This window comes from Pelodiscus sinensis, chromosome 1 (genome assembly GCF_052426305.1).
Source record: "Pelodiscus sinensis isolate ZL-2025 chromosome 1, ASM5242630v1, whole genome shotgun sequence".
In the NCBI taxonomy this organism is placed as follows: domain Eukaryota; kingdom Metazoa; phylum Chordata; order Testudines; family Trionychidae; genus Pelodiscus; species Pelodiscus sinensis.
Window position 1 is genome coordinate 359,743,960 of NC_143052.1, and position 23,677 is coordinate 359,767,636.

At 51.3% G+C, this 23,677-nt stretch overlaps 1 protein-coding gene across 1 annotated transcript; it reads right to left on the minus strand.

The window, feature by feature from the left end:
* Window positions 1-1,122: 1,122 nt before the first annotated feature.
* Window positions 1,123-2,070, minus strand: LOC149526149 (olfactory receptor 52E2-like). Its single transcript, XM_089775395.1, has one exon. The coding sequence runs from the start codon at window positions 2,068-2,070 to the stop codon at window positions 1,123-1,125; it is 948 nt and encodes a 315-aa protein (XP_089631521.1).
* Window positions 2,071-23,677: the final 21,607 nt, after the last annotated feature.

Here is a 23,677-nt window from a genome sequence, read left to right on the forward strand (position 1 = left end):
CCGGGCACCTGATGATCAAATCATTGATGGCCGTGCAGGTGAGGGCGCAGATTATGCCTTACGCCTAGGGCACCAGCTGCCACAGACAGCCTCAGACAGCTCCTGTTTGCCCCAAATTATGTCCAAAAGGGCTGAGAGAGCTGTCCACTGAAAGCAGATGCTTTGCTAGTTCTGTCTGTACGGCTCATAGCATGGAACCAAGGAGGCCTGCCTGAAGACAAGGAGGCCTCTTGTGCTAGATAACTTGGTGGGACACTGCTCAATTCATAGGCCCACTAGTACGTTAGACTTGGGTCAAGGTTTTCTTTAATTTCTTAGGGGTTATTCTACTTTCTCCTGGTTGCTGTCGCCACTGCTCCCTGGAAATCACTCTTTCTGTAGCACAGAAATCTATTAAATACACGTCACCTCGCATAAGGTGTGTGGGTAGCAGTGCAAAAGGGTCAGTCTTAGCTCAGGAATCTTAGTTGGTGAACACGCACGTTCCTCTCTAGCAGCAGGGTTCTGGGCATCACATCCATACTGGATGGGACTAGGGCAGGGGAGCTCCGGGGGCATTGGCTGGGGATCTGGGGGTGTTTGGAGTGTACACTTTCCATGAACACCTCTGGGTGCAGGACTTCTCTGTGGATGTTGGGGTGAGGCAGACTGGGGAGCTTTGCCACTTGCAATTCACAACACAGGAGGGAACACAGACATGGGAGGCAGAGGTCTCAGTTCCCTCTCAGCTCCAGCTGCCATCCTGGGGGGCCAGAGGGAACCCGTCACAGAGGTGATCCAATGGGTGACGGAAGAGGAGACGAGGAAGCAGGAGGGAAGGATATTTGGAAGAGGCACAAACCTTCCTGGAGCCCAAAGGAAGGTGTGGAGCAGTGGTGGAGCCGTTGGGAAAGAGGTGGGGTCATTTCCAGGGCCTTGAGTGTCCAGTTACAATGTAGAAACCCAACAATTTAATGAGTCACATACAGACTGATTCCCCAATATGTTACACTTGGAAAGAAATATCAGGAAAGGATTGAATCGCTCTTTGACTAGCTAGTGAGTCATTCAGGCAAGGAAGCCCAGCACCAGTCTTCTCGGCACATTGCTCGATGTGAGTGTCAGGAAACGAGGAGAAAACATTTAGGGTAATTTGCGAGTCAGAAGCTGGAGCAGCCTGGCCCGGATCTGTTTGGTCCTCACTCCATAGATGATGGGGTTTATCATGGGTGGCACCAGGAGGTAAATATTATAAATAAGAACGTATACATGCTGGGGTATATTGAGGCCAAAGCGGGTCGTGAGGGAGCCAAAGAGATTTGGAGTGTAAAAGGCTAAGATGACACACAGGTGGGAAGTGCAGGTCCCAAAAGTCTTAAGCCGGGCATCCTTTGTGGGGAGTTTGAAGATGGCCCTGAGGATCAGAGTATAGGACAGAGCAAGAAAACTCACATCCAGACCCAACACACAGAAGAGCACAAAGAGGCCGTAGTGTCGACTCACACGGATGTCAGCACAGGCCAGATTCACCACGTCCATGTGCTCACAGTGCGTGTAGGGGATGACATTGGTTCTGCAATATGGCCACTGCCTCGCCAGTAAGGGATAGGGCAGTATAAATATGGCACCTCGCAGTACCATGGCCAGGCCAATCTTGGCCACCAGAGGGTTATTCAGGATGGTGGAATGTCTCAGGGGATGGCAGATGGCCACGTAGCGATCCAAACCCATGGCCACCAGTATCCCAGACTCAATCACTGCGATTGAATGAACGAAGTACAGCTGGGTGAGGCAGGCACTGAAACTGATCTCCCTTAAATTGAACCACAAATTGCTCAGTATTGTCGGTAAGGTAGCGTTAGACAGGACCAGGTCGGTGATGGCCAGCATGCAGAGGAAATAGTACATGGGCTCATGGAGGCTCGGCTCTGTCTTCACAATGAACAGGATGGTGACGTTCCCCAATATGGTTATGACGTACATGGTGCAGAAGGGGATGGAGATCCAGACATGGGCCCACTCCAGGCCAGGAATGCCCTGCAGGATGAAGGTGGAGGGGTTGGTGAACTGGGTTGTGTTGGAATCTGCCATGGAGCAGGGAGGAAGTTGTCCAACTCTGAGGCAGAACTGTGTCTATTGTATGTGCCGTAGGTTCTCATGACGTCCTGTGTGAGCCCACGATCTACAGCAATGCTCGCAGTACTAGCCTCTGAAAGGACAGAGAATGTTTGTATGAGGCGCGGTGCGCACGTGAGGGAGACTATTTTCATGGGGAAGCAGATCGGTTGCTCTTCACACCCTGAGAAATGATGTTTTCATTATAAGGGAAACAAATTATAAACAAATGACCCTACTACTGGCAGTTCCATATTTTCTGGTGCTCCCTGTTTCAACCATGTCAACACCCCATGCTGTGGGAAACCATACAAGGCAACAGTAGGAAACCAACCTTGGGGAAAACTTCAGGTCCTCACTAATATTAGCACCATGGAAACACTTATTCCTTCACTGCAGTAGCAGAAGGAAAGCCCATGTATGGATGCCCGATGATGGAGAATGGGATGGAGAATCACCTGGTCGGACACACTCAATGTTGCTGACTTCGTCTCTGTGGAGGATACATCAGATAGAAAGGGGTGTTGTAAGACAAACTGTAGGAACGGAGGAGACCGGGTTTAAAGAGTCTGTGAGGTAACAAGGGGGAAGATGATGGAGAAGAGGAAAGTGAAGCACAGAACTGATTGCATTACAATGGGCAAAGAGAGACGACATCCCAAACCGTAATATCCAAACATCAGCATAACTAAGTGGGGGGAAAAGTGAGCTGGAGAAATGAGAATGACAATGGGGTGTCCTTTAACATGACTGTATTCGGTCGTTACACAATTACAATGCTACAGACAAAAAAGTGTTTTAAGCAATGTGATCGTTTGGTTGGGCCAACAAAACAGGATTTACCTGGAAAAAGACAGCTTCTCATGAAGCCAATCGGAAAAGAGACAAAATCACCAGATCAAGAAGAGTCCTGAAAAGGGACAGAACTCAGTGAATGCTGAGAGAGCCTGAACTGAGATGAGCCGGACTCAGAGAACGATCGGGCGGTAGGATTGCTACTAAATCGTCAGGACAGAAAAGAGATAAAATGGAGAAATTGGCTCTGGTTTGACACAGCTAAATCAATGCTTAAGCTTTGAAAAATAGAAGATAAGATGAGTAAAACCAACCTATCCTGGTCTACATTTATAATAATAATACCTGTCTACATTTTCCTTTTATTTTTATTGTACAATTTCATTTTATTTAAAATAAAACCTTAATTGATTTAGAGACCCAATTAATGTTGGGTGAATGTCCCTGTTAAGTATATTAAATATAAGAAAAGCTAGAAAACATTAGTGCAAGTTCTAGCATGAGAAAATAACGTGTTAATGTTGCAGAACAAGTAGACGTGTTCAAGACATCGTGCTGAAGCTGTACAAGGTACCCACACTGTGTAAGGTGAGGAAACACCTCTGGGTCCATTAGCAGTGGAGGAGACTGTTAAACATTGTCCACAGTGGGACCGTCGGGTTGGGAGAACCAGAGTTTGGAACTGAATGATCGACCACACAGCTCATTGAGAACCTGAAGTGCTCAGTCGGGCATCAGCAGCCAAAACCAGCAAATAAAAAGGCAAATGGGGGGCAGTTTTCTTTTAAAAATAAACTACTAAAGGGAAATGCAAAGTTTGAACAAAGCTCTGACAAGGTTCGGAAGCAGCAGAAGCCCTGCTATGGCACTCAGTCCAATCTACGCGTTAGGTAGGAAAACACAATTTCACACATGAAAATGGGCAAAACAGTGGAAGGAGGAGCCTGGTTGCAATGGATCGCGCTGTCCTAATGGGCACCAGATAAATACGAGTAAACAGTGTCACACGGTAGGAAAAAAATAATTCTGGGAGTCTGTAACAGGGCTGTGGCAATAAAGACGCAAGTGCAATTCTCCCCTCCACCCTGCACTGAATTTTTCTCAATGGGAATAGTGCGTCCAGTTCTGGGCACCACATTTTGGGAAAGCTGCGGGCAGACTGGATGGGGTGCGGAGTGGAGCACAACGCTGGGGACAAGGTAAGGAAAGAGCTGTGGGGAGGAGGGTCTGCAGGCGAGGAGGCCGCCCTCCCCACCGCTCTCCTGGGCTAGGGATGGGGGGACGGAGCCACGCAGAGGTGTGGGAGCGGTGCCTGGGGATGGTCGGTGTCAGCAAAATGTCTCCCAGCCCGCAGTCCCATTCTCCTCAGCAGCTGTGTGTGGCCGGGGGCTGCAGACTACCCAGCACCAGCCTGGAACTGCTCAGCCCTGGGTGAGGAAAAGGGACGGGGCTCAAGGGCCCCCCACGGTCCCTGCCAGGCCTGGGATTGTATATCAATGTCTTTCAGTGTTTCTATGGTAACAAAATATTCTGATGTACTCGAATGCAGAGCTATCCAAAGGGAATGCAGGGCTCTGTGGTGGACAGGAAAGTGTGTTGAGTGCCAGTCTGAGCAGGTCAATGGGACCCTGGACGGGATTCAGAGTTTTGCCGGGTTCACCGGGAGGTCCCAGTGCCGGGCTGTGGCCAAGGGAGGCTGGGATTCCTGGTTGTGTGAACAGGAGAGCTGTGAGCTGGTGCAGGAGCAGGGGCATCGGTGAAAGCGACTGGGTGACGGGAGCCAAACTGGGAGCGGGTGAGGGAAAGAGCCGCACAGATGGAGGGAGGATGCATCAAATCCCTTCCAAAAAGAAACCCAGAAACCCTCATCTAATTATCTTATCAAACTAGGCTCAGGGGGTATGTCTATACTAGCCCCCTAGTTCGAACTAGGGAGGCTAATATAGGCACTTGAAGTTGCAAATGAAGCCCGGGATTTAACTATCCGGGGCTTCATTTGCATGTTCCCGGGCGCCACCATTTTTAAATCCCCCTTAGTCTGAACTCTGAGCCCGCAGCTACACATGGCTCGGAGTGGGTAGTTCGAATTAAGATCTTTAATCCGGGCTGGTCGGGCTTTGAACAGCTGGTTGGAGTCGAGGACTCTCTAGGATTGTGAGAGTCCATGGGGGTGTGTGCGTGCACAGAAAGGAGTGGAATTTTGGCCAGAGATACAGGAGCAAACTTACCTCTGCGGTTATGAGTCAGAGGTGTTTAATGGCTCTGCTGAGAACATGGTTCTCTCTGCATTGGTCATACCCACGTAGGTCTGGGTGTGTGAAGCAGGGGAGCTCATCAGAGATGGGATCTGTGAATTCGGATATCAGAGAGTCTTCCGAGGGAACCCCCCTCAAGTGTCCGTGTCCCGCACCTCTCTCAGACCAGTATCTACGGCAGCGTTCCCTACTGAGAGCCGGCACCGGGCTGTGCACTGTTAATGTAGCTCTGGGACATCCCAGGGGTGTTCGCTCAGCCTCTGGTGGGAGAAGCAGCATCTGGATGTAACCAGCCTGGAGACGGGGCTATTTATCCAGCTTGTTGCACAAACAGCAATTAAAGGACCTTCCTACAGGGAGAAAAGAACCCTGGGCTCTGGGCTGAGCCACAGAGCAATTGGCTGCTCTGTGTTTACTTGAACATACTTGATTAGTGAGAAAACTAAGTACGATGCCTAGTTCTGTACAGGATGTGGCACCTGTGAGCGCCCAGGATGGGTGTGTTGGCAGGCACAGGCACTTTCTGCAGGCCCACGGGGCTGTTACGCAAGGGCAGAGCGCAGCGACTCTCCTCAGTCACTCTTCTCACGCTAGGCAGCCAATTTCCTGCAGGGCCGTGGAAGCGCCTAGCACAGGGAAGTCCCTCCCAACACACCCTCGTGTGGCGCGACGCACGGAGCCACAAGGAGAGGTGGCCTGTCCGTGCTCGTGGAGAGAGTGACAGTCACAGCCAGAGCCCTGAGGGACCCGCCGCAAACGTAATCAAAGTCAAAGGCCGATGCCCTACAAGAGAGAGGGGCAAGCTAGGCTAGGGAATGAGCCACACGTCACCACTGAGAACAGCCTCGCTCCATCCTCTTTGGAACCCCCCTTCAGGGAGTTGCAGGCTGCTCTCAGATCCCCCCTCACTCTTCTCTTCTGCAGACTAAATAAGCCCAAACCACTCAGCCTTTCCTCGTAGGCCATGTGCTCCAGCCCCAAATCGTTTTGGTTTCTGTCTTCTAGACCCTAAAGGAGCAATCAAAGACGATAAAGTCATAGCGGGGAAGCTGGATGAATTCTTTGCTTCAGTCTTCACAGCTGAGATTACTGGGGAGATTTCCAAACTTGAGCCCTTCTTTATAGGTGACAAATCGGAGGAATTATCCCAGATTGAGGTGTCATTAGAAAAGATTTCAGGACAAATTGATAAACTGAACAGTAACCATCACTGCGACCAGATGGCATTCACCCACGGGTTCTGAAAGAACTCAAATGGGAAATTGGGGACTATTCACTCTGGTTTGTAACCTTTCCTTTAAATCACCTTCCGTACCAATGAATGGAAGATAACTAAGGTGATGCTAATATTTTAAAAGGGCTCTAGAGGTGATCCTAGCAATTACAGCCCCGTAAGTCTAACGTCAGTACTGTGCAAATTAGATGAAATGAAAGTAAAGAATAAAATTGATTAGTGAGAAAACTTAGCACGATGCCTAGGTCTGTACAGAATGTGGCACCTGTGAGTACCCAGTGCTACATGAACAGTGCACATAACAGTGCACATGGATGAACATAATTAGTTGGGGTAAATCCACATGGTTTCTGTAATGGGAAATCCTGCCCTACTAAGCTACTAGCGTTCTTTGAGGGGGTCAGCAAATATGTGGACAAGGGTGATCCAGTGGATATAGTGTACTTAGATTTCCAAAAAGCCTTTGACAAGGTCCCTCAGCAAAGGCTCTTTCGTAAAGTAAGTTGTCATGGGATAAGAGGGAAGGTCCTTTTATGGACTGAGAACTGGTTAAAAGTCAGGAAACAAAGGGTAGGAATAAATGGTCAGTTTTGCAAGTGGAGAGAGGGAACTAGTGGGGTCCCGCAAGGGTCTGTCCTGAGACCCATCCTCTTCAACTTATTTATAAATGATCATATGATCATAGACTCATAGAATACTGGGACTGAAAGGGACCTTGAGAGTCATCGAGTCCAGTCTCCTGCCCTCATGGCAGGACCTAGAGAAAGGAGTTAACAGTGAAGTGGCAAAATTTGCAGATGATCCCAAATTTCTCAAGATAGTTCATACCAAAGCAGACTGTGAAGAGCTTCAAAACGATCTCACCAAACTAAGGCTACGTCTAGACTGCACGACTTTTTCATCAGAGACTTTTTGGAAAGTATCTTCCTAGAAAGCATCTGTCAAAAAGGAGCGTCTAGATTACATTATGTGGATTGAAAAATCGATCTGCTTCTTTGAAAAAGAGTGTCCAGATGGCCGTATGCTCTTCCAAAAAAAAAAGGCACCTGGAAGTGCTTCTGGCAGGGCATGGGGGGAGCCTTTATTTCCAGGTGTTGCTGCATGCGCTTTGCAGAGACAAGTGCTTAAAGGGATCCCCTGGACAGCCGTTGCTCTGCTCCTGCTTCTGGCTTGCCTACCTCCTAGAGGGAAAGCAAAGCTGCTGCAGTTCTTGCTCTGGTTGCCCTGCTTTCTCGGACACCACAGCAGTTTATTTTAGGGTTTGTTTTTCTACTTTTCATTCTTTTTGGCCATGAAGCCTGAGCTGCCCCATGGCAGGTGATGGCCCCGTGCTGCCATGCTGCAGCTTCTGCTGCATCTTCATGACTCTATCATGAATCTCCTGCTCATAGATGGACCTGGACCGCACCTAGGAGACCCTCCTCCGGGATGCAGGAGCTCTGTCCTTGCCCCCAAACTTTTTTATGGACAGGCAGATTTGGAGCCAGAAGACGAGTTCAGACTCGTGGGACCGGCTCGTCCTGAAGCTCTGGGACGATGACTGGTGGCTCCACAACTTCCAGATGCAGAAGGTCACACTCCTGGAGCTCTGTGCCTGGCTTGCCCCTGCTCTGGAACACCAGGACACCCACCTGTGGCCCGCCATCCCCCTGCAGAAGTGGGTCGCAATCACCCTGTGGAAGCTGGCCACCGCTGACAGCTACCGCTCTGTGGGACACCAGTTTGGTGTGGGGAGATCAACCGTCGTCACTGTCGGGGGACAGGCCCTGCTGAGTGAGCGGGTTGAGAAAGGGGGACTGACACGCAAGGGCAAGAGGGAGCGGGGGATGGAGTGGCACTTGGAGACCGCTCCTCGTCCACCCCTGCACTGATGTGGGAGAGGGGGGTGTCATGACAAGGCGAGGGGGAAGTTGGGAGGAGGGGAGGTTTCTGCTCCCAAGCTCTTAGGTAACCTGTCTAACTCCCTGGTTTCTGTCTGTCTATTTGTCTCGTGCTGCAGGTGGTGAGGTTCATCAATGTGGAGCTGCTGAAGAGGCTCGTCCATCTCCGGGACCTAGACAACATCCTTGCTGGGTTTGCTGCCCTTGTGCCAGTTGCAAGTCTGCCAGCACCCAGCCAGCAGACCCTGCACCTACCACAACATGAGCCAGCCACCCGAGGACACCCAGCCCTCCACTGCTCCCCAGGACCAGCCTGGCGGCTCCCAGGAGCCTGCCTGGGGACGCAAGAGGTGGTCACCCGCTTGGTCAAGTGCGGAGATCGTGGACCTCATCCAGGTTTGGGGGGAAGCCTCCAATGTCCATGATCTCCACACTAGCCACAGGAACGCAGCTGTCTACGGCCGCATGGCTGCCAGCCTGGCCGCCAGGGGCCACCAGCGCAGCCGGGAGCAGGTGCGCTGCAAGATCAAAGACCTGCGGCAGTCCTACTCCCGGGCCTGCCTTCCAGGGGCCGACCCAGAGGCGTGCCCCCACTTCCACGCCCTGGACCGCCTCCTGGGGGCTCATGCCGTCCCTGTCCCCTGGGACGTGATTGACCCCGGGGCAGAGGGCCCGCTCCTGGAGACGGATGAGGAGGAGGAAGGCTCCGAGAGCCAAGAGCCTGCCGGCAGCCTGCCCAGGACCTGGGACCCCCGAGGCACCCCACAGAGCCGCTCGCCTGTGTCGTCTGAGGCCGGGGAGGCGTCCACCTGTGAGTACCATTGTGCTCCCCTTATGTGTACGGGGGGCTGGGGTGAGAGGGAGCCCCGGGACCGTGCGCCTGGCCCTTGCCCACCATGGAGCAGCAGCTGGGGATCCTGCAGGGGCCCTGGCCTTGCAGAGGGGAGCTGGGTTTCATACACCTGGGCCCCTGGGGTAATTGACCACTGGTCTTGTTGCACCACAGCCGCAGCACCTGGACCTGCAGAGCGCACCACCCCGCCTGCAGCAGCTGCCCATGCCCGGGCCAGCAGGAGAGCCAGGAACCAGGAGGAGTACCAGAGGCAGCACCTCCAGTTCCTGGAGCAACAGCTCCGTCTCCAGGACCACTGGGTCCAGGAGGACCTGAGGCTGTGCCGGAGGAGTTTGGAGGCCCTGGAGGAGCAGGACCGTGCCCTGCGAGGCCACCTCCAGAGCCTGCTCGACCGCTTCCCAATTCCTCCTGCTCCTGCTCCTGCTCTCCCTGCTCCCCCTGCTGCCCCCCCAGCTCCCCCTGCTCCGCCTGCTGCTCCCCCTGCCCCCCCAGCTCTCCCTGCCCCCCCAGCTCTCCCTGCTCCCCCAGCTCCCCCTCCTGCTCCCGCTCCTGCTTCCTCCACACCCCCATCCCTCCTGCCCCACCCTTCACAACCATTTACCACCAATGCCCCCGGACCCGCAGTGTGGCGAGACGGGAGAGGCAGCCGGACTCCCGCCCCTGAGCTTTCCTTTCCCTTCCTCCCTTCCCTCCCCTTCCAGCTCCCTCATCCCAGATTTGCCCCTCCCCTCTCCTCTCCCACCTTCCTTCCTCCCTCCCCCACCCCAGTTATGTGAAATAAACAGACGTTTTTGTTTCAAAAACAGGTGTCTTTATTTTACAGTAGGTAGGGAGGGGAAAGGGGAAGGGGGTAGGGTGGAAGAAGGCCCCAGTGGGGCATGCAAGGGAGAGGTAAGTCCTCCTCCTCCAGCTGGAAGCTCTCCCGCAGGGCTTCCCGGATCCGGACGGCCCCCCGCTGGGCTTCCCGGATGGCGGTGGTGCGGGGCTGACCGTAGTGGCCAGCCATGCGGTCAGCTTCAGCCATCCAGACTGGCAGGAAAGTCTCCCCCTTTCGCTCACACAAATTGTGGAGCACACAACATGCTGCCACCACGGGAGGGATGTTGTGCTTGGCCAGGTCCAGACGGGTGAGGAGGCATCGAAAGCGGGCTTTCAGTCGCCCGAAGGCCCCCTCCACCACGATGCGATCCCTGGTCAGCCTGGCATTGAAGACCTGGCAGGAGGGATTGAGGTGCCCCGTGTAGGGCTTCATCAGCCACGGCTGCAGTGGGTAGGCGGCATCCCCCACCAGGCACACAGGCATGTCCACGTCCCCGACCCTGATGTGGTGGTCGGGGAAGGAGGTCCCGTCCTGCAGCCGCTGGCACACGGAGGAGTTGCAGTACACACGGGCGTCGTGTGCTTTGCCGGACCAGCCCACATTAATGTCCGTGAACTGTCCCCGGTGGTCACACACGGCCTGCAGGAGGATGGAAAAGTACCCCTTGCGGTTCATGTACCGGACGCCTGGTGTTCCGGGGCACGGATGGGGATGTGCGTCCCGTTGATGGCCCCCCTGCAGTTGGGGAAGCCGAGGGCGGCGAATACCCGGATGACGGCGTCCGGGTCGGCGAGGTGGACCACCAGCACCCGGTTGATGGCCTTGACCACCTGCGGAGAGAGACACAGCAAAGCGTCAATCAGTGGGGTACCCTGGTGGCTGGGAGCATTCGTGCCCTGGCAGTGCCCCGTGCCCCACTCCTGGAAGCAACCCCCCTGGTGGCGTGTAGTACGGCCGGGACAGACCGACCCCTCTGGTGCGGGGCGCGTTCGCCTCTTCCCGCCCCCCTTTGTCCCTGGGGCGGCCCATCCCCTCCTCGCAGCCCTCCTCCCCCCCCGGCACAGTGGCCGACGAGTGCCATACCTGCGTGAGCACTGCTCCGACGGTGGATCTCCCCACGCCGAACTGGTTCCCGACGAATCGGTAGCTGTCCGGCGTGGAGAGCTTCCAGAGGGTGATGGCCACCCGCTTCTGGAGGGGGATGGCAGGCCTCATGTGAGTGTTCCTTCTGCCCAGGGCAGGGTCGAGCCACTCGCAGAGCTCCTGGAAGGTGTCCCTCCTCATCCTGAAGTTCTGGGTCCACTGTCGGTCTTCCCAGCGCTCCAGGACGATGCGGTCCCACCAGTCGGTGCTGGTGTCCAGACGCCAGATGCGGCGGGGCACGCCGGTGCCGGGGCGCCGCCGCGGCTGCTCCATGGCCCCCAGGGCGGCCAGGTGGAGAGGCAGGGGGCTGAAGTGCACCAGGTGGTGCCAGGCAGCCTCAAGCCATTGGTGGCAGGCTTGCAGCAGCAAGTCCAGAAAGTGCACCAGAAGGTGCAGGGCGAGCTCTGGCTCCATGTTGCCACCTGCGGCGGCGTCCCCGAAGGGAAGCACCGACACAGACGGGCACAGAGACCAACGCTTTGCTGTCCCTCGGTGAGGTTGGCAAGCAAGCAGGAAAAGCTGAGAACCAGCTGTCCGGGGGGGTCCCTTTAAGCTTGAGCCTCAGATAGCCTCAGACAGCAGCCACGCAACGCAACTACTGACCTGATGCCCTGCCAGAACCGGTTTCAGCTGCCCTTAAATGCGCCCCTGCGTCCAATCAGTGTGGACGCGCTAGTTCGAATTAGCAAAACACTAATTCAAACTAGTTTTTAGTTCTAGAGGCGTTAGTTCGAATTAGCTTAGTTCGAATTAACTAATTCGAACTAAGTTAGTTCGAATTAGCGCTGTAGTGTAGACGTACCCTATCTTTCCCTTCACAATCCGCACTCTATTCCCATTAAGAAGACAGACAGACCCGGTTTTCTTTGAAAACAGAAATTTATTTTATGAGAAACACTAGGGCTGTGTTTACACTAGCCACTTATTCCAGAAAAGCGGCTGGCCTCTTGCTTTTCCAGAAAAGCACTGATGATCTAATGTAAAATCGTCATTGTTTTTCCGGAAAAACAACGCTGCTCCCATTCGGGCAAAAGTCCTTTTCCAGAAAAACTGTTCTGGAAAAGGGCCAGTGTAGACAGCACAGTAGTCTCTTCCGCAAAAAAGCCCTGATGGCGAAAATGACACGAAAAGCATCCTGCCAATGTAGACACACTTTTTCCGGAAATACTTATAACGGAAAACTGTTCCGTTTTAAGCATTTCTGGAAAAAGGTGCCAGTGTAGACGTAGCCTAGTAGTCCAGAAAAGGTATGAACTGTGAATAAAAGCACCTTTCTCTTCTTACCATTCAACTGTTTATAAAAAAATTCAATCTGTCCCTCAGAAATGAAGATTTTGTTCCATAACTGAAATGTCCTTTCACTGGGGTGGTAGTTGACTGAAAACCTGGAGTGGGGAGGGAGGCTCAAGTAGGTCACAGTACCCTGATCAAAGGCAAGGCTAGGACCTCCCGCATAGTGGCACAGATGGAAGTGCACTGCTGGACCAGCTCATCCAGCAGCCTGGTGCGCCACTCGGCCTCTGCCTCCGGCCACTACGTGCTCCCTCAGCAGGTCCGTGTAGACCCGCCAGTGCCTGTGGGTGCCACGGGTCCGGGATGAGGGTGGGGCGGGTGTGGTGCTCCCCTGTTGGGTAGAGGGTCCAGCTGTGGAGGAAAAGAGGAGGGGACAGTCACTGTCTGTGTGCGCCCCCGCTATCCCCGAGGGCAAGCCGTGTCTGTCAGGGGCTCTCCTTTGGACAGGGGACTCAGGGGTGTTACAGGTGTGATGGCCTGTGCCATGTCTAGGCACAGCTGAGGGCGTCCGCTCAGGGCAAATTGCTCAAATCCGGGGCTCCTTACAGCCCCAGACTGGTGACCTCTCCAAACAGGCCACAGACCAGTCCCACGGAGCGCTTCAGCTGCCTGCCTGAAGCCTCCCGAGCAAAACCCCTCCGGCACCCCAGCAATATCCGTGCCCCAGATGGCCCCGGGCCTCATACACAGGTGGGGGGTCCTAGCACCCAATCCCACCTACCCCGAACAAGTTCTGTCCGGTTCCAAGAAACCAGCCACAGATCCCTGGTCAATTTACCCTCTGGATCTTACCCACAAATCACGCTGGGCCAATCCTTTAGAATCTAACATCTAAAGGTTTATTATTACAATAAAGAAAAGCATGAGAGTGAGGTTGTTAAAGGATAGTACATTACATGCATCGAATCTCCCAGTTCTTGATGCAGGCTCTAGCAGAGGTGTTACAGCTGCTGGCTTCAGAGTCCTTGTTGCACATCCTAGGATCAGGATGGGTTCACAGGTCTTTCTGGCTATTTGATCCCTGCAGTGCTGCCTCTGGGATGAAGTGCTGAGCTGAGAACCAGATGGTGTTGACTACATGACCTATTTATCCCTTCTTCCTGGTTCCTTCTTGGCTGTAGCAGGTCAACTGGCCAGAGGCCAATCTCTGTGCTCCCTGCTGGCAGCTCTCAGATGACAGCCCCCATTCTTTAGGTGTGTCCTTGGCCCATTGAGAGCCATTGTCCCACAGGGCCTCGCTAATTAGCATGTCCACAGGCCCGGCCCTGCCCAATGCTCAACCACATGCAGGGAAATCTTCAGTGTCCATACAAGTACAGGCTAATAATTGCACACACAGACATTATACAAACACATGAACAGCATACATAGGATTATCAGACAGTAAGCTTCTATTCAATACCTCACATGGCCCCCTTCTATACCATTTTTTGGGGCCAATTCCCCCACCTATGGGTGCATCAGTGATCTGGCTGCTTCCCTCAAATTCAGTAACGTGACAACAGGTGACACTGCATGTGAGTTGGGCAGTGGCCTCAAAGCCTCACAGGGGCCCCACAGTGGCAATGGGACTAGCTGGCCCCTCACACTGCCAACCCGCCCACGTGTGGTGACCCCTCAAAGCACTCACGTGATGTTCCCTCTCCGATATCCGTGGATGCCTGGGAGGCCTGTGGGGTCTGGAGGACCGGCTCCTGGGACAGGGTCCCTGCTGACACCTCTTCCTCCTCCTCCTGCTCCTCTGGGTGCAGCTTTCCCGCCTCTCCTGCCTGGGTCTCCTCCCTCAGGGGTTGGTCCATGATGTGGTGGGGTAACCCAGACTCCACCACACACAGTGGACTCTGGGCTTCCCCACAGCCCACAATCTGCTCCAACTCCTGGTAGTAAGGGCAGGACTCGGGGGCTGCTCTGGAGCGGGAGTTCTGGTCTTGGGCCTTGGCATATCTCTGGCACAGATCTTTTACTTTGGCCCTGACTTGCGCCATGGTGCGGGGGTGATTCCCTTTGGTGGCCAGTTGTCGGGCCAGGTGCTCATAGATGTTTGCATTCCTGCAGCGTGTCTGCAGGGCCTGCAGGGCTTCTTCCTAGGACCAGAGATCCAGGAGGTGTTTTTATTTCTGGCCCTGACCAGGCTGGTGCCAGCCTTTTGGTGCCCCTGCATGGGTTCTCCTCTCTGTCCCAAGAAGGGCCAAGGGGACCTTGTGGCTGGGACATGGCTAGCATGGCTGGCACAGGTGCTCTGGCTAGCTTCCGGCCAATAAGGCCTGACTGGAGGCCTGTGCCTTAAAGAGGCTGTGGCCAGGAACCACAGAGGTGCTCAGCATATAAAGGCTGGACTGTCCACCAGGGCTTCTTCCTGGAGGCCTTTCTTTTCGACAGAACTGGCTCCCTGCGTCCACACACTTTTTCTCAACAGATCTCTGTTGCAAAAGGCGTTCTTCCTTGTAAAATGAGGTTTTCCGCTGTCAACAAAACCGTCGCGTTCTGTCGATTTACTATTGAAAGAACGCGGCGGTAGTCTAGACACAGGTATAGTTATTTAAAAAAAAAGGCCACTTTTTTAAAAAAAAAACATGTAGTCCAGACACGGCCTTTCTATGGAGAGATCTTTTGGAAGCTCTTCACAGTCTGCTTTTGTCTTAACTATCTTCAGCAGTTCGGGATCATCTGCAAATTTTGCCACCTCCCTGTTTACTCCTTTTTCTAGACAATTTATAAATAAGTTGAATAGGAGGGGTCCCCGGACTGACCTTTGGGGGACCCCACTAGTTACCTCTAAACTGACCATTTATACTTACACTTTGTTTCCCCCCGTTTAAACAGTTCTCAATCCACAAAAGGACCTTCCCTCCGATTTGTCACCTAAAAAGAATGGCTCAGGCTTGGGAATCCCCCCAATATCCTCTGCTGTGAAGACTGAGCAAAGAATTTATTTACTGACTCTGCAGTGACTTTAGAATATCTGAGTGCTCCTTTAGGGCGTAGCAGAGAGAAACTAAAATGATTTGGGGCTGGAGCACATGGCCTACAAGGAGGGGTGAGGGGCTTCAGGCTCTGTAGTCTGCAGAAGAGAAGAGTGAGGGGGGATCTGAGAGCAGCCTGCAACTCCCTGAAGGGGGGTTCCATAGAGGCTGGCGAGAGGCTGTTCTCAGTGGTGACGTGTGGCTCATTCCCTAGCCTAGTTTGCCCCTCTCTCTTGTAGGGCATCAGCTTCAGACTTTGATTACGTTTGCGGCGGATCACTCGGGGCTCTGGCTGTGACTGTCACTCTCTCCACGAGCACGGACAGGCCACCTCTCCCTGTGGCTCCTTGTGTTGCACCACACGAGGGTGTGTTCGGAGGGACTTCCCTGTGCTAGGCGCTTCCACGGCCCTGCAGAAAGGGGCTGCCCAGTGTGAGGAGAGTGACCGAGGAGAGTCGCTGCGCTCTGGCCTTGCGTAACAGCCCCGTGGGCCTGCAGAAAGTGCCCGTGCCTGCCCGTAGCCACCTTCTCCACGTGGCTCTGTCTCCTGCCAACACAGACCTGGGCCTGGTGCTGAACATTCTCAGTAACCAAACGTCATTTTAAAGTAAACACGGAGCAGCCAATTCACCTGTGGCTCAGCCCAGAGTTCAGAGTTCTCCTCTCCCTGTGGGAAGGGCCTTTAATTGCTGTTTGTGCCGCAAGCTGGATGACTAGCCCAGTCTCCAGGCTGGTTACATCCAGATGCCGCTTCTCCCCTAGGGGCTGAGCGAACCCCCCTGGAATGGCACGGAGCTATATGAACAGTGCACGGTCCTATGTCAGCGCTCAGCGTGGGATGCTGCTGCAGATGCTGGGCTGAGAGAGGTACGGGAAGCAGCTGCCTGGGGGGGGTGGTCCAAGAGAAGACTCTTTGAACTCTGGATTCACAGATCCCATCTCTGATGAGCTCCCCTGCTCCAGAAACCCAGACCTACGTAGGCATGATCAATGCAGAGTGAACCACGTGCTCCGCAGAGCCATTAAACATCCCTGGGCCATTGCCACAGAGGTAAGTTTGCTCCAGTCCTGAGGCTGTGGCCAGCTTCCGTCTGAGGCCTCATGGAAGGAAAACTCCCCTTGGAATCAGAGGTGAGGAAGGAGCTGAGGAGGCAGCTGCGTGTCCCTGCACAGACGCTGTCCCCTCCCCCTCCGGCATGGCAGGGCTCTGGCTGTTCCTGGGGGCTCTTTCCTGCCATTAGCCTGCTGGGAAGCGAGGAGGTGCCAGGGCTCTGCACTGGAACCACTGAACCCCCTTTTCAGCAGAGGCAAGTCCAGGGTTCCCAGTGCTGCTGTAAGGCTGTGATGCTTTAATGCATTAAGTCCTCACAGGCCCTCAAGCCAATGCCCAGAACAGGCCCCAGCCCAGCTCTGCCAGCCCTGGGAGTTGGAGAATCCAGCCCTTCCCCTCGCAGTCTCTCCGCAGGGTGACTCACGCTCAGGGCCCAGCCGTTAGCCCGGATTTCCAGCTGGAATTTGTCCGGCTTCAGCCTCCAGCCTCTGGGCCTGGCGCTTCTCATCTCGGTGAGATCCCAGCGCCCGACATTCCCGGTGGTTCCGCCCCAGACCAGTCTCTGCCTGAGCCTAGTTTGATACGATAATTAGATGAGGGTTTCTGGGTCTCTCTCTGGATGTGATTTGACGCAGCCTCCCCCCATCTGTGCGGCTCTTTTCCTCCCCCGCTCCCAGTTTGGGTCCCGCGATCTCACCCAGTCGCTTTCACCAATGCCGTGTGCAAGGGGGAAACCCTGCCCCTGCGCCAGCTCTCAGCTCTGCTGTGCACACGACCAGGAATCCCAGCGTCCCTTGGCCACAGCCCGGCACTGGGAGCTCCCGGTGAACCCGGCTAAACTCTGAATCCCGTCCAGAGTCCCATTGATCCATTTCACGGTGCCCTCATCTAGGGCTCAGGCCGGCACTCAACACACTTTCCTGCCCACCACAGAGCCCTGCGTTCCCATTGGACAGCTCTGCATTCGAGAACATGAAAATATTGTGTTACCATAGAAACATAGAATCCCGAACCCCGTCCCTTGTCTCACCCAGGGCTGAGCAGTTCCAGGCCGGTGCTGAGCAACCTGCAGCCCCCGGCCACACACAGCTGCTGAGGAGAATGGGACCGTGGCTGGGAGACATTTTGCTGACACCGACCATCCCCAGGCACCGCTCCCACAGCTCTGCATGGCTCTGTCCCCCTGTGCCCAGCCCAGGGGAGCGGTGGGGAGGGCGGCCCCCTCGCCTGCAGACCCTGCTCCCCACAGCTCTTTTCTCAACTTGCACACAGCGTTGTGCTCCACTCCGCACCCTGCCCAGTCTGCCCGCAGCTTTCCCAAAATATGGTGCCCAGAACCGGACATGCTATTCCCCTTGAGGACTATTCAGTGCAGGGCGGAGAAGAAGAATTACACTTGTGTCTTTACTGCCACACTCCCGTTACAGCCTCCCGGAATAATATTTGCTATTTTTTCCAACCTTGTGACACTGTTTACTCGTATTTATCTGGGGCCCATTATAACAGCGTGATCCATTGCAGCAGGGCTCCTCCTTAGACTGTTTTGCCCATTTTGCATGTGTGCAATTGTGTTTTCCTTCCTAACACCTCTCATCTAATAAGTCTCATGACAGGTTTTCCATTGTGTCCTTTCCTTGTCAAAGGTTTTTTTCTAACTTTCCCTTTCCTTTTCGTAGTTTATGTTTAAAAGAAAACTGCCCCAATTTCCCTTTTTTATTTGCTTGTTTTGGCTGTTGATGCCTGACTGAGAACCTCTGGTTCTGAATGAGCTGTGTGGTCGATCATTTTGTTCATAATTATGGTTCTCCCAATCCGACTGTCCCACTGAGGACAGTGTTTAACACTCTCCTTCACTGCTAATGCACCCAGAAGTGTTTCCTCACCTTATACAGTATGGGTACTTTATACGGCTTTAACATGATGTCTTGAACACGTCTACTATTTCTGCAACATTAACAAGTTTCCTTTCTCAAGCTAGGACTTGCACTAAAGTTTTCTAGCATTTCTTATATTTAATATACTTAACTGGAACATTTACCCAACGTTATTTGGGTCTTTAAATCGATTAAGGTTTTTTTAGAAATAAAATCAAGTGTACATTAATAAAAGAAAAAGAAAATGTACATTAATAAAATAAAGAGGAAATGTACATGTTTTATTTAAATTATTGTATTTTTAATAGTAGACAGTTGTTATTATGAAGATAATTTTCCTTTAGGATTTCTTAAAAAATATTTTTTCTATTTTTTTTGTATTAGTAAATTGTTTTTAAGTGAGCATACCATCATTTTATTTTTCATCCTTATAAACTCACTGGCTACGTCTAGACTGGCATGATTTTCCGCAAATGCTTTTAACAGAAAAGCTTTTCCGTTAAAAGCATTTGCGGAAAAGAGCATCTAGATTGACACAGATGCTTTTGCTCTAAAGCGCTTTTGCGCAAAAGCATCCGTTGCCAATCTAGATGCACTTTTGCTCAAAAAAGCCCCGATTGCCATTTTCACGATCTGGGCTTTTTTGCACAAAACAAATCTGAGCTGTCTACAGTGGCCCTTTTGCACAAAAGGACTTTTGCCCGAACGGGAGCAGCATAGCATTTCTGCAAGAAGCACTGATTTCTTACATGAGATCGTCAGTGTTCTTGCGGAAATTCAAGCCGCCAGTATAGACAGCTGGCAAGTTTTTCTGCAAAAGCAGCTGCATTTGAGAAAAAACTTGCCAGTCTAGACACAGCCACTACGTTTTAACAAAAAGGGATTATAATCATGTTGGTTTCACTAATATTATCTTCTTCTTTTCCATGCTTAAGCATTGGTTTAGCTGTGCCAAAGCAGAGCCAATTTCTCTGTTTTATCTCTTTTCTGTCCTGCCTATTTAGTAGCAATCCTACTGAGTGGTTGTTCTCTGAGTCTGGCTCATCTCGGTTCAGGCTCTCTCAGCATTCACTGAGCAATTGAATGGGTAAGCGAGACACATGGAGACCTGGGAGATGGGTCCTAAATGGGAGAGAGTGTGGGCTATAATAGCATAGAGAAAGGAGGGTCGGGGCACAACTGGGAGGCAAGATCAAATCAGTATCTTAGATGACTATACACAAATGCGAGAAGTATGGGTAATAAGCAGGAAGAACTGGAAGTGCTAACAAATAAATACAACTATGAGGCTATGTCTATACCTCTGTGTTAACCTCATCCACCTCTTCCACCTGGGTAGGTGGCCTGTAGTAGACCCCTAGCATGACATGGTGTCTGCTTTTTTTGAAACAGAGTTCTATCAACAAAAACATGCACTCTAGATGCGGATCTGCCAAAAATAAACCCTTTTTCGACAGACCCTGCAAAGCTCATTTTTGAAGTATACGGGATCTGTCGAAAAAGGGTTTATTGTCAACAGATCCGCGTCTAGACTGCCCCTTTTTTTTGACAAAACTCTGTTTTGAAAAAAACAGACACCATGTTTATGCTAATGAAGCACAGGATATTTTAATCCCCACTTTATTAGCAATTTTGATGTGCCTAATCAACTTCTCTCTGTCAACAGAGAGGTGTAGTCTAGACATACCCTGACACCGCTGGCATCACAGCGACTTGGTGGGATAATACACATGATTGGAATATTGTATGGAAGGGTACAGCTTTCTCAGGAAGGACAGGTGGGGAAAATAGGGAGGAGGCGTTGCCTTATATATTAAAAATGTACACACTTGGACTGAGGTGGAGATGGACGTAGGAGACGGATGTCTTGAGAGTCTCTGGGTTAGGCTAAAAGGGGTAAAAAACAACGGTGATGTCATGCTAGGGGTCTACCACAGGCCACCTACCCAGGTGGAAGAGGTGGATGAGGCTTTTTAAACCAACTAATAAAATCTTCGAAAGTGCTATCCAGATATATGTTGGGAAACTAATACAGCGGGGTACAAACTATCCAATAAGTTCTTGGACTGCATTGGAGACAACTTTTTATTCCAGAGGGCTGAAAAAGCTACTGGGGGGAAGCTGTACTAGATTTGATTTTAACAAATAGGGAGGAACTGGTTGAGAATTTGAAAGTGGAAGGCAGCTTGTGTGAAAGTGAGCATGAAATTATAGAATTCATGATTCTAAGGTACAGTAGAAGGGAGAATGGCAAATTAGAGACAATGGATTTCAGGAAGGCAGATTTTGGAGAGCTCAGAGAGCTGGTAGGTAAAGTCCTGAGAGAAGCACGACTGAGGGGAAAAACATCTGAAGGGAGTTGGCAGTTTTTCAAAGGGACATTATTAGGAGTCCGAAAGCAAGCTATTCCGCTGCATAGGAAAGATAGAAAATCTGGCAAAAGATGGCCTTCGATCTACCAGGAGATCTTGCATAAAAAAATGGAGTCATATAAAAATGGAAACTAGGAAAAATTACAAAGGATGAATATAGGCAAACAATACAGGAATGCAGGGGCATGAATAGAAATACAAAGGCACAAAACACGCTCAAACTAGCTACAGGCATAAAGGGAAACAAGAAGACATTCAATAAATATACTAGAAACAAGAGGCAGACTAAGGACTGGGAAGGCCCATTGCTCGGTGAGGAGAGGGAAACAGTAACAGGAAACTTGGAAATGGCAGAGATGCTCAATGACTTCGTTGTTTCGGTCTTCACCGAGAAGTCTGATGAAGGAATGCCTGACATAGTGAATGCTACTGGGAAGGGGGTAGATTTAGAAGATAAAATAAAGAAAGAAATTAAAAATCACTTATAAAAGTAAGATGTGTGCAAATAACCAGGACCTGATAAAATGCAGCCTAGAATACTCAAGGAGCTGATAGAGGAGTTCTCTGAGACTTTAACTATCATCTTTGGAAAATCATGGAAGACAGGCGAGATTCCAGAGGACTGGAAAAGGGCAAATATTGTGCCCATCTATAAAAAGGGAAATAAAAACAACCCTGGAAACTACAGACCAGTCAGTTTAACTTCTGTATCAGGAAAGATAATGGAGCAAGTAATTAAGGAAATCATCTTCAAACACCCAGAAGATAATAAGGTGATAGGGAACAGCCAGCATGGATTTACAAAGAAAAAATCATGTCAAACTAATCTGATAGCTTCCTGTGATAGGATAACAAGTCTTGTGGCTAAGGGAGAAGCGGTGGATGTGATATACCTAGACTTTAGTAAGGCATTTGAAATTGTCTCGCATGATATTCTTAAAATTAAACTAGGCAAATAGAACTTAGATGGAGCTACTATAAGGTGGGTGCATAAATGGCTGGATAATCGTACTCAGAATTGTTATTAACGGTTCACAATCCTACTGGAAAGGTATAACAAGTGGGGTTCCGCAGGGGTCTGTTTTGGGACCGGCTCTGTTCAATATCTTCATCAACGATTTAGATATTGGCATAGAAAGTACGCTTATTAAGTTTGCAGACGGTACCAAGATGGGAGGGGTTGCGACTAACCTGGAAGATAGGGTCATAATTCAAAATGACCTGGACAAATTGGAGAAATGGTCCGAGATAAACAGGATGAAGTTTAATAAAGACAAATGCAAAGTGCTCCACTGAGGAAGGAACAATCAGTTTCACACATACAGAATGGGAAACGACTGTCTAGGAAGGAGCACGGCAGAAAGGGATCTAGGGGTCATAGTGGACCACAAGTTAAATATGAGTCAGCAGTGTGATGCTGTTGCAAAAAAAGCAAACTTGATTCTGGGCTGCATTAACAGGTGTGTTGTGAGCAAGACACAAGAAGTCATTCTTCCGCTCCACTCTGCGCTGGTTAGGCCTCAGTTGGATTATTGTGTCCAGTTCTGGGCACCACATTTCAAGAAAGATGTGGAAAAATTTGAGAGGGTCCAGAGAAGAGTAACGAGAATGATTAAAGGTCTAGAGAACATGATCTATGAGGGAAGGCTGAAGGAATTGGGTTTGTTTAGTTTAGAAAAGAGAATATTGAGGGGGGACATGATAGCAGTTTTCAGGTATCTAAAAGGGTGTCATAAGGAGGAGGGAGAAAACTTGTTCATCTTGGCCTCTGAGGACAGGACACGAAGCAATGGACTTAAACTGCAGCAAGGGAGGTTTAGGAACTTTTTCCTAATGTCCAACCTAACTGTCAGGGTGGTCAAACACTGGAATAAATTGCCCAGGGAGGTTGTGGAATCCCCATTTCTGGAGATATTTAAGAGTAGGTTGGATAAATGTCTATCAGGGATGGTCTAGACAGTATTTGGTCCTGCCATGAGAACAGGGGACTGGACTCGATGACTCTTGAGGTCCCTTCCAGTGCTAGTATTCTATGATTCTATGAATCTATGGTTTCCCACAGCATGAGGTGTAGACATGATTGACATGGGGAGTACCAGAAAATATGGAATTGCCAGTAGTTGGGTCATTTGTTTACAATTCATTTATCTGAATAATGAAAAAGTCATTTCCCAGGGCGTGAAGAGCAACCGATCTGCTTCCCCATTATAATAGTCTCCCTCAGTGCGCACCGCGCTTCATACAAACATTTTCTGTCCTTTCAGACACCTGTTCTGCGAGCATTGCTGTAGATCCTGGGCCCACTCAGGACGTCAGGGGAACGTACGGCACATTCAATAGACACTGTTCTGCCTCAGAGTTTGGTACTTTCATTCCTGCTCCATGGCAGAGTCCAACACGACTGAGTTCACCAACCCCTCCACCTTCATCCTTTTGGGAATTCCTGGCCTGGAGTGGGCCCATGTCTGGATCGCCATCCCCTTCTGCATCATGTACATCATAACCATCTTAGGGAACCTCACCATCCTGTTCATTGTGAAAACAGAGCCGAGCCTCCATGAGCCCATGTACTATTTCCTCTGCATGCTGGCTGTCACCGACCTGATCCTGTCCACGGCTACACTACCCACAATACTGAGCAATTTCTGGTTCAATTCCAGAGAGATCGATTTCAGTGCCTGCCTCACCCAGCTGTACTTCGTTCATACCTTCGCAGTGACTGAATCTGGGATCCTTTTGGCCATGGCTTTGGATCGCTACGTGGCCATTTGCCGTCCCCTGAGACATTCCACCATCCTGAATAACCCCCTGGTGGCCAAGATTGGCCTGGCCATGATGCTGCGAGGAGCCATACTTGTACTGCCCTGTGCCGTCCTGGCGAGCCAGTGGCCGTATTGCAGAACCAACGTCATTGCCTACACGCACTGTGAGCACATGGACGTGGTGAATCTGGCCTGTGCTGACATCAGTGTCAGTCGTAACTACGGCCTCGTTGTGCTCTTCTGTGCGGATGGTCTGGATATGTTTCTTATCGCTGTGTCCTATATTCT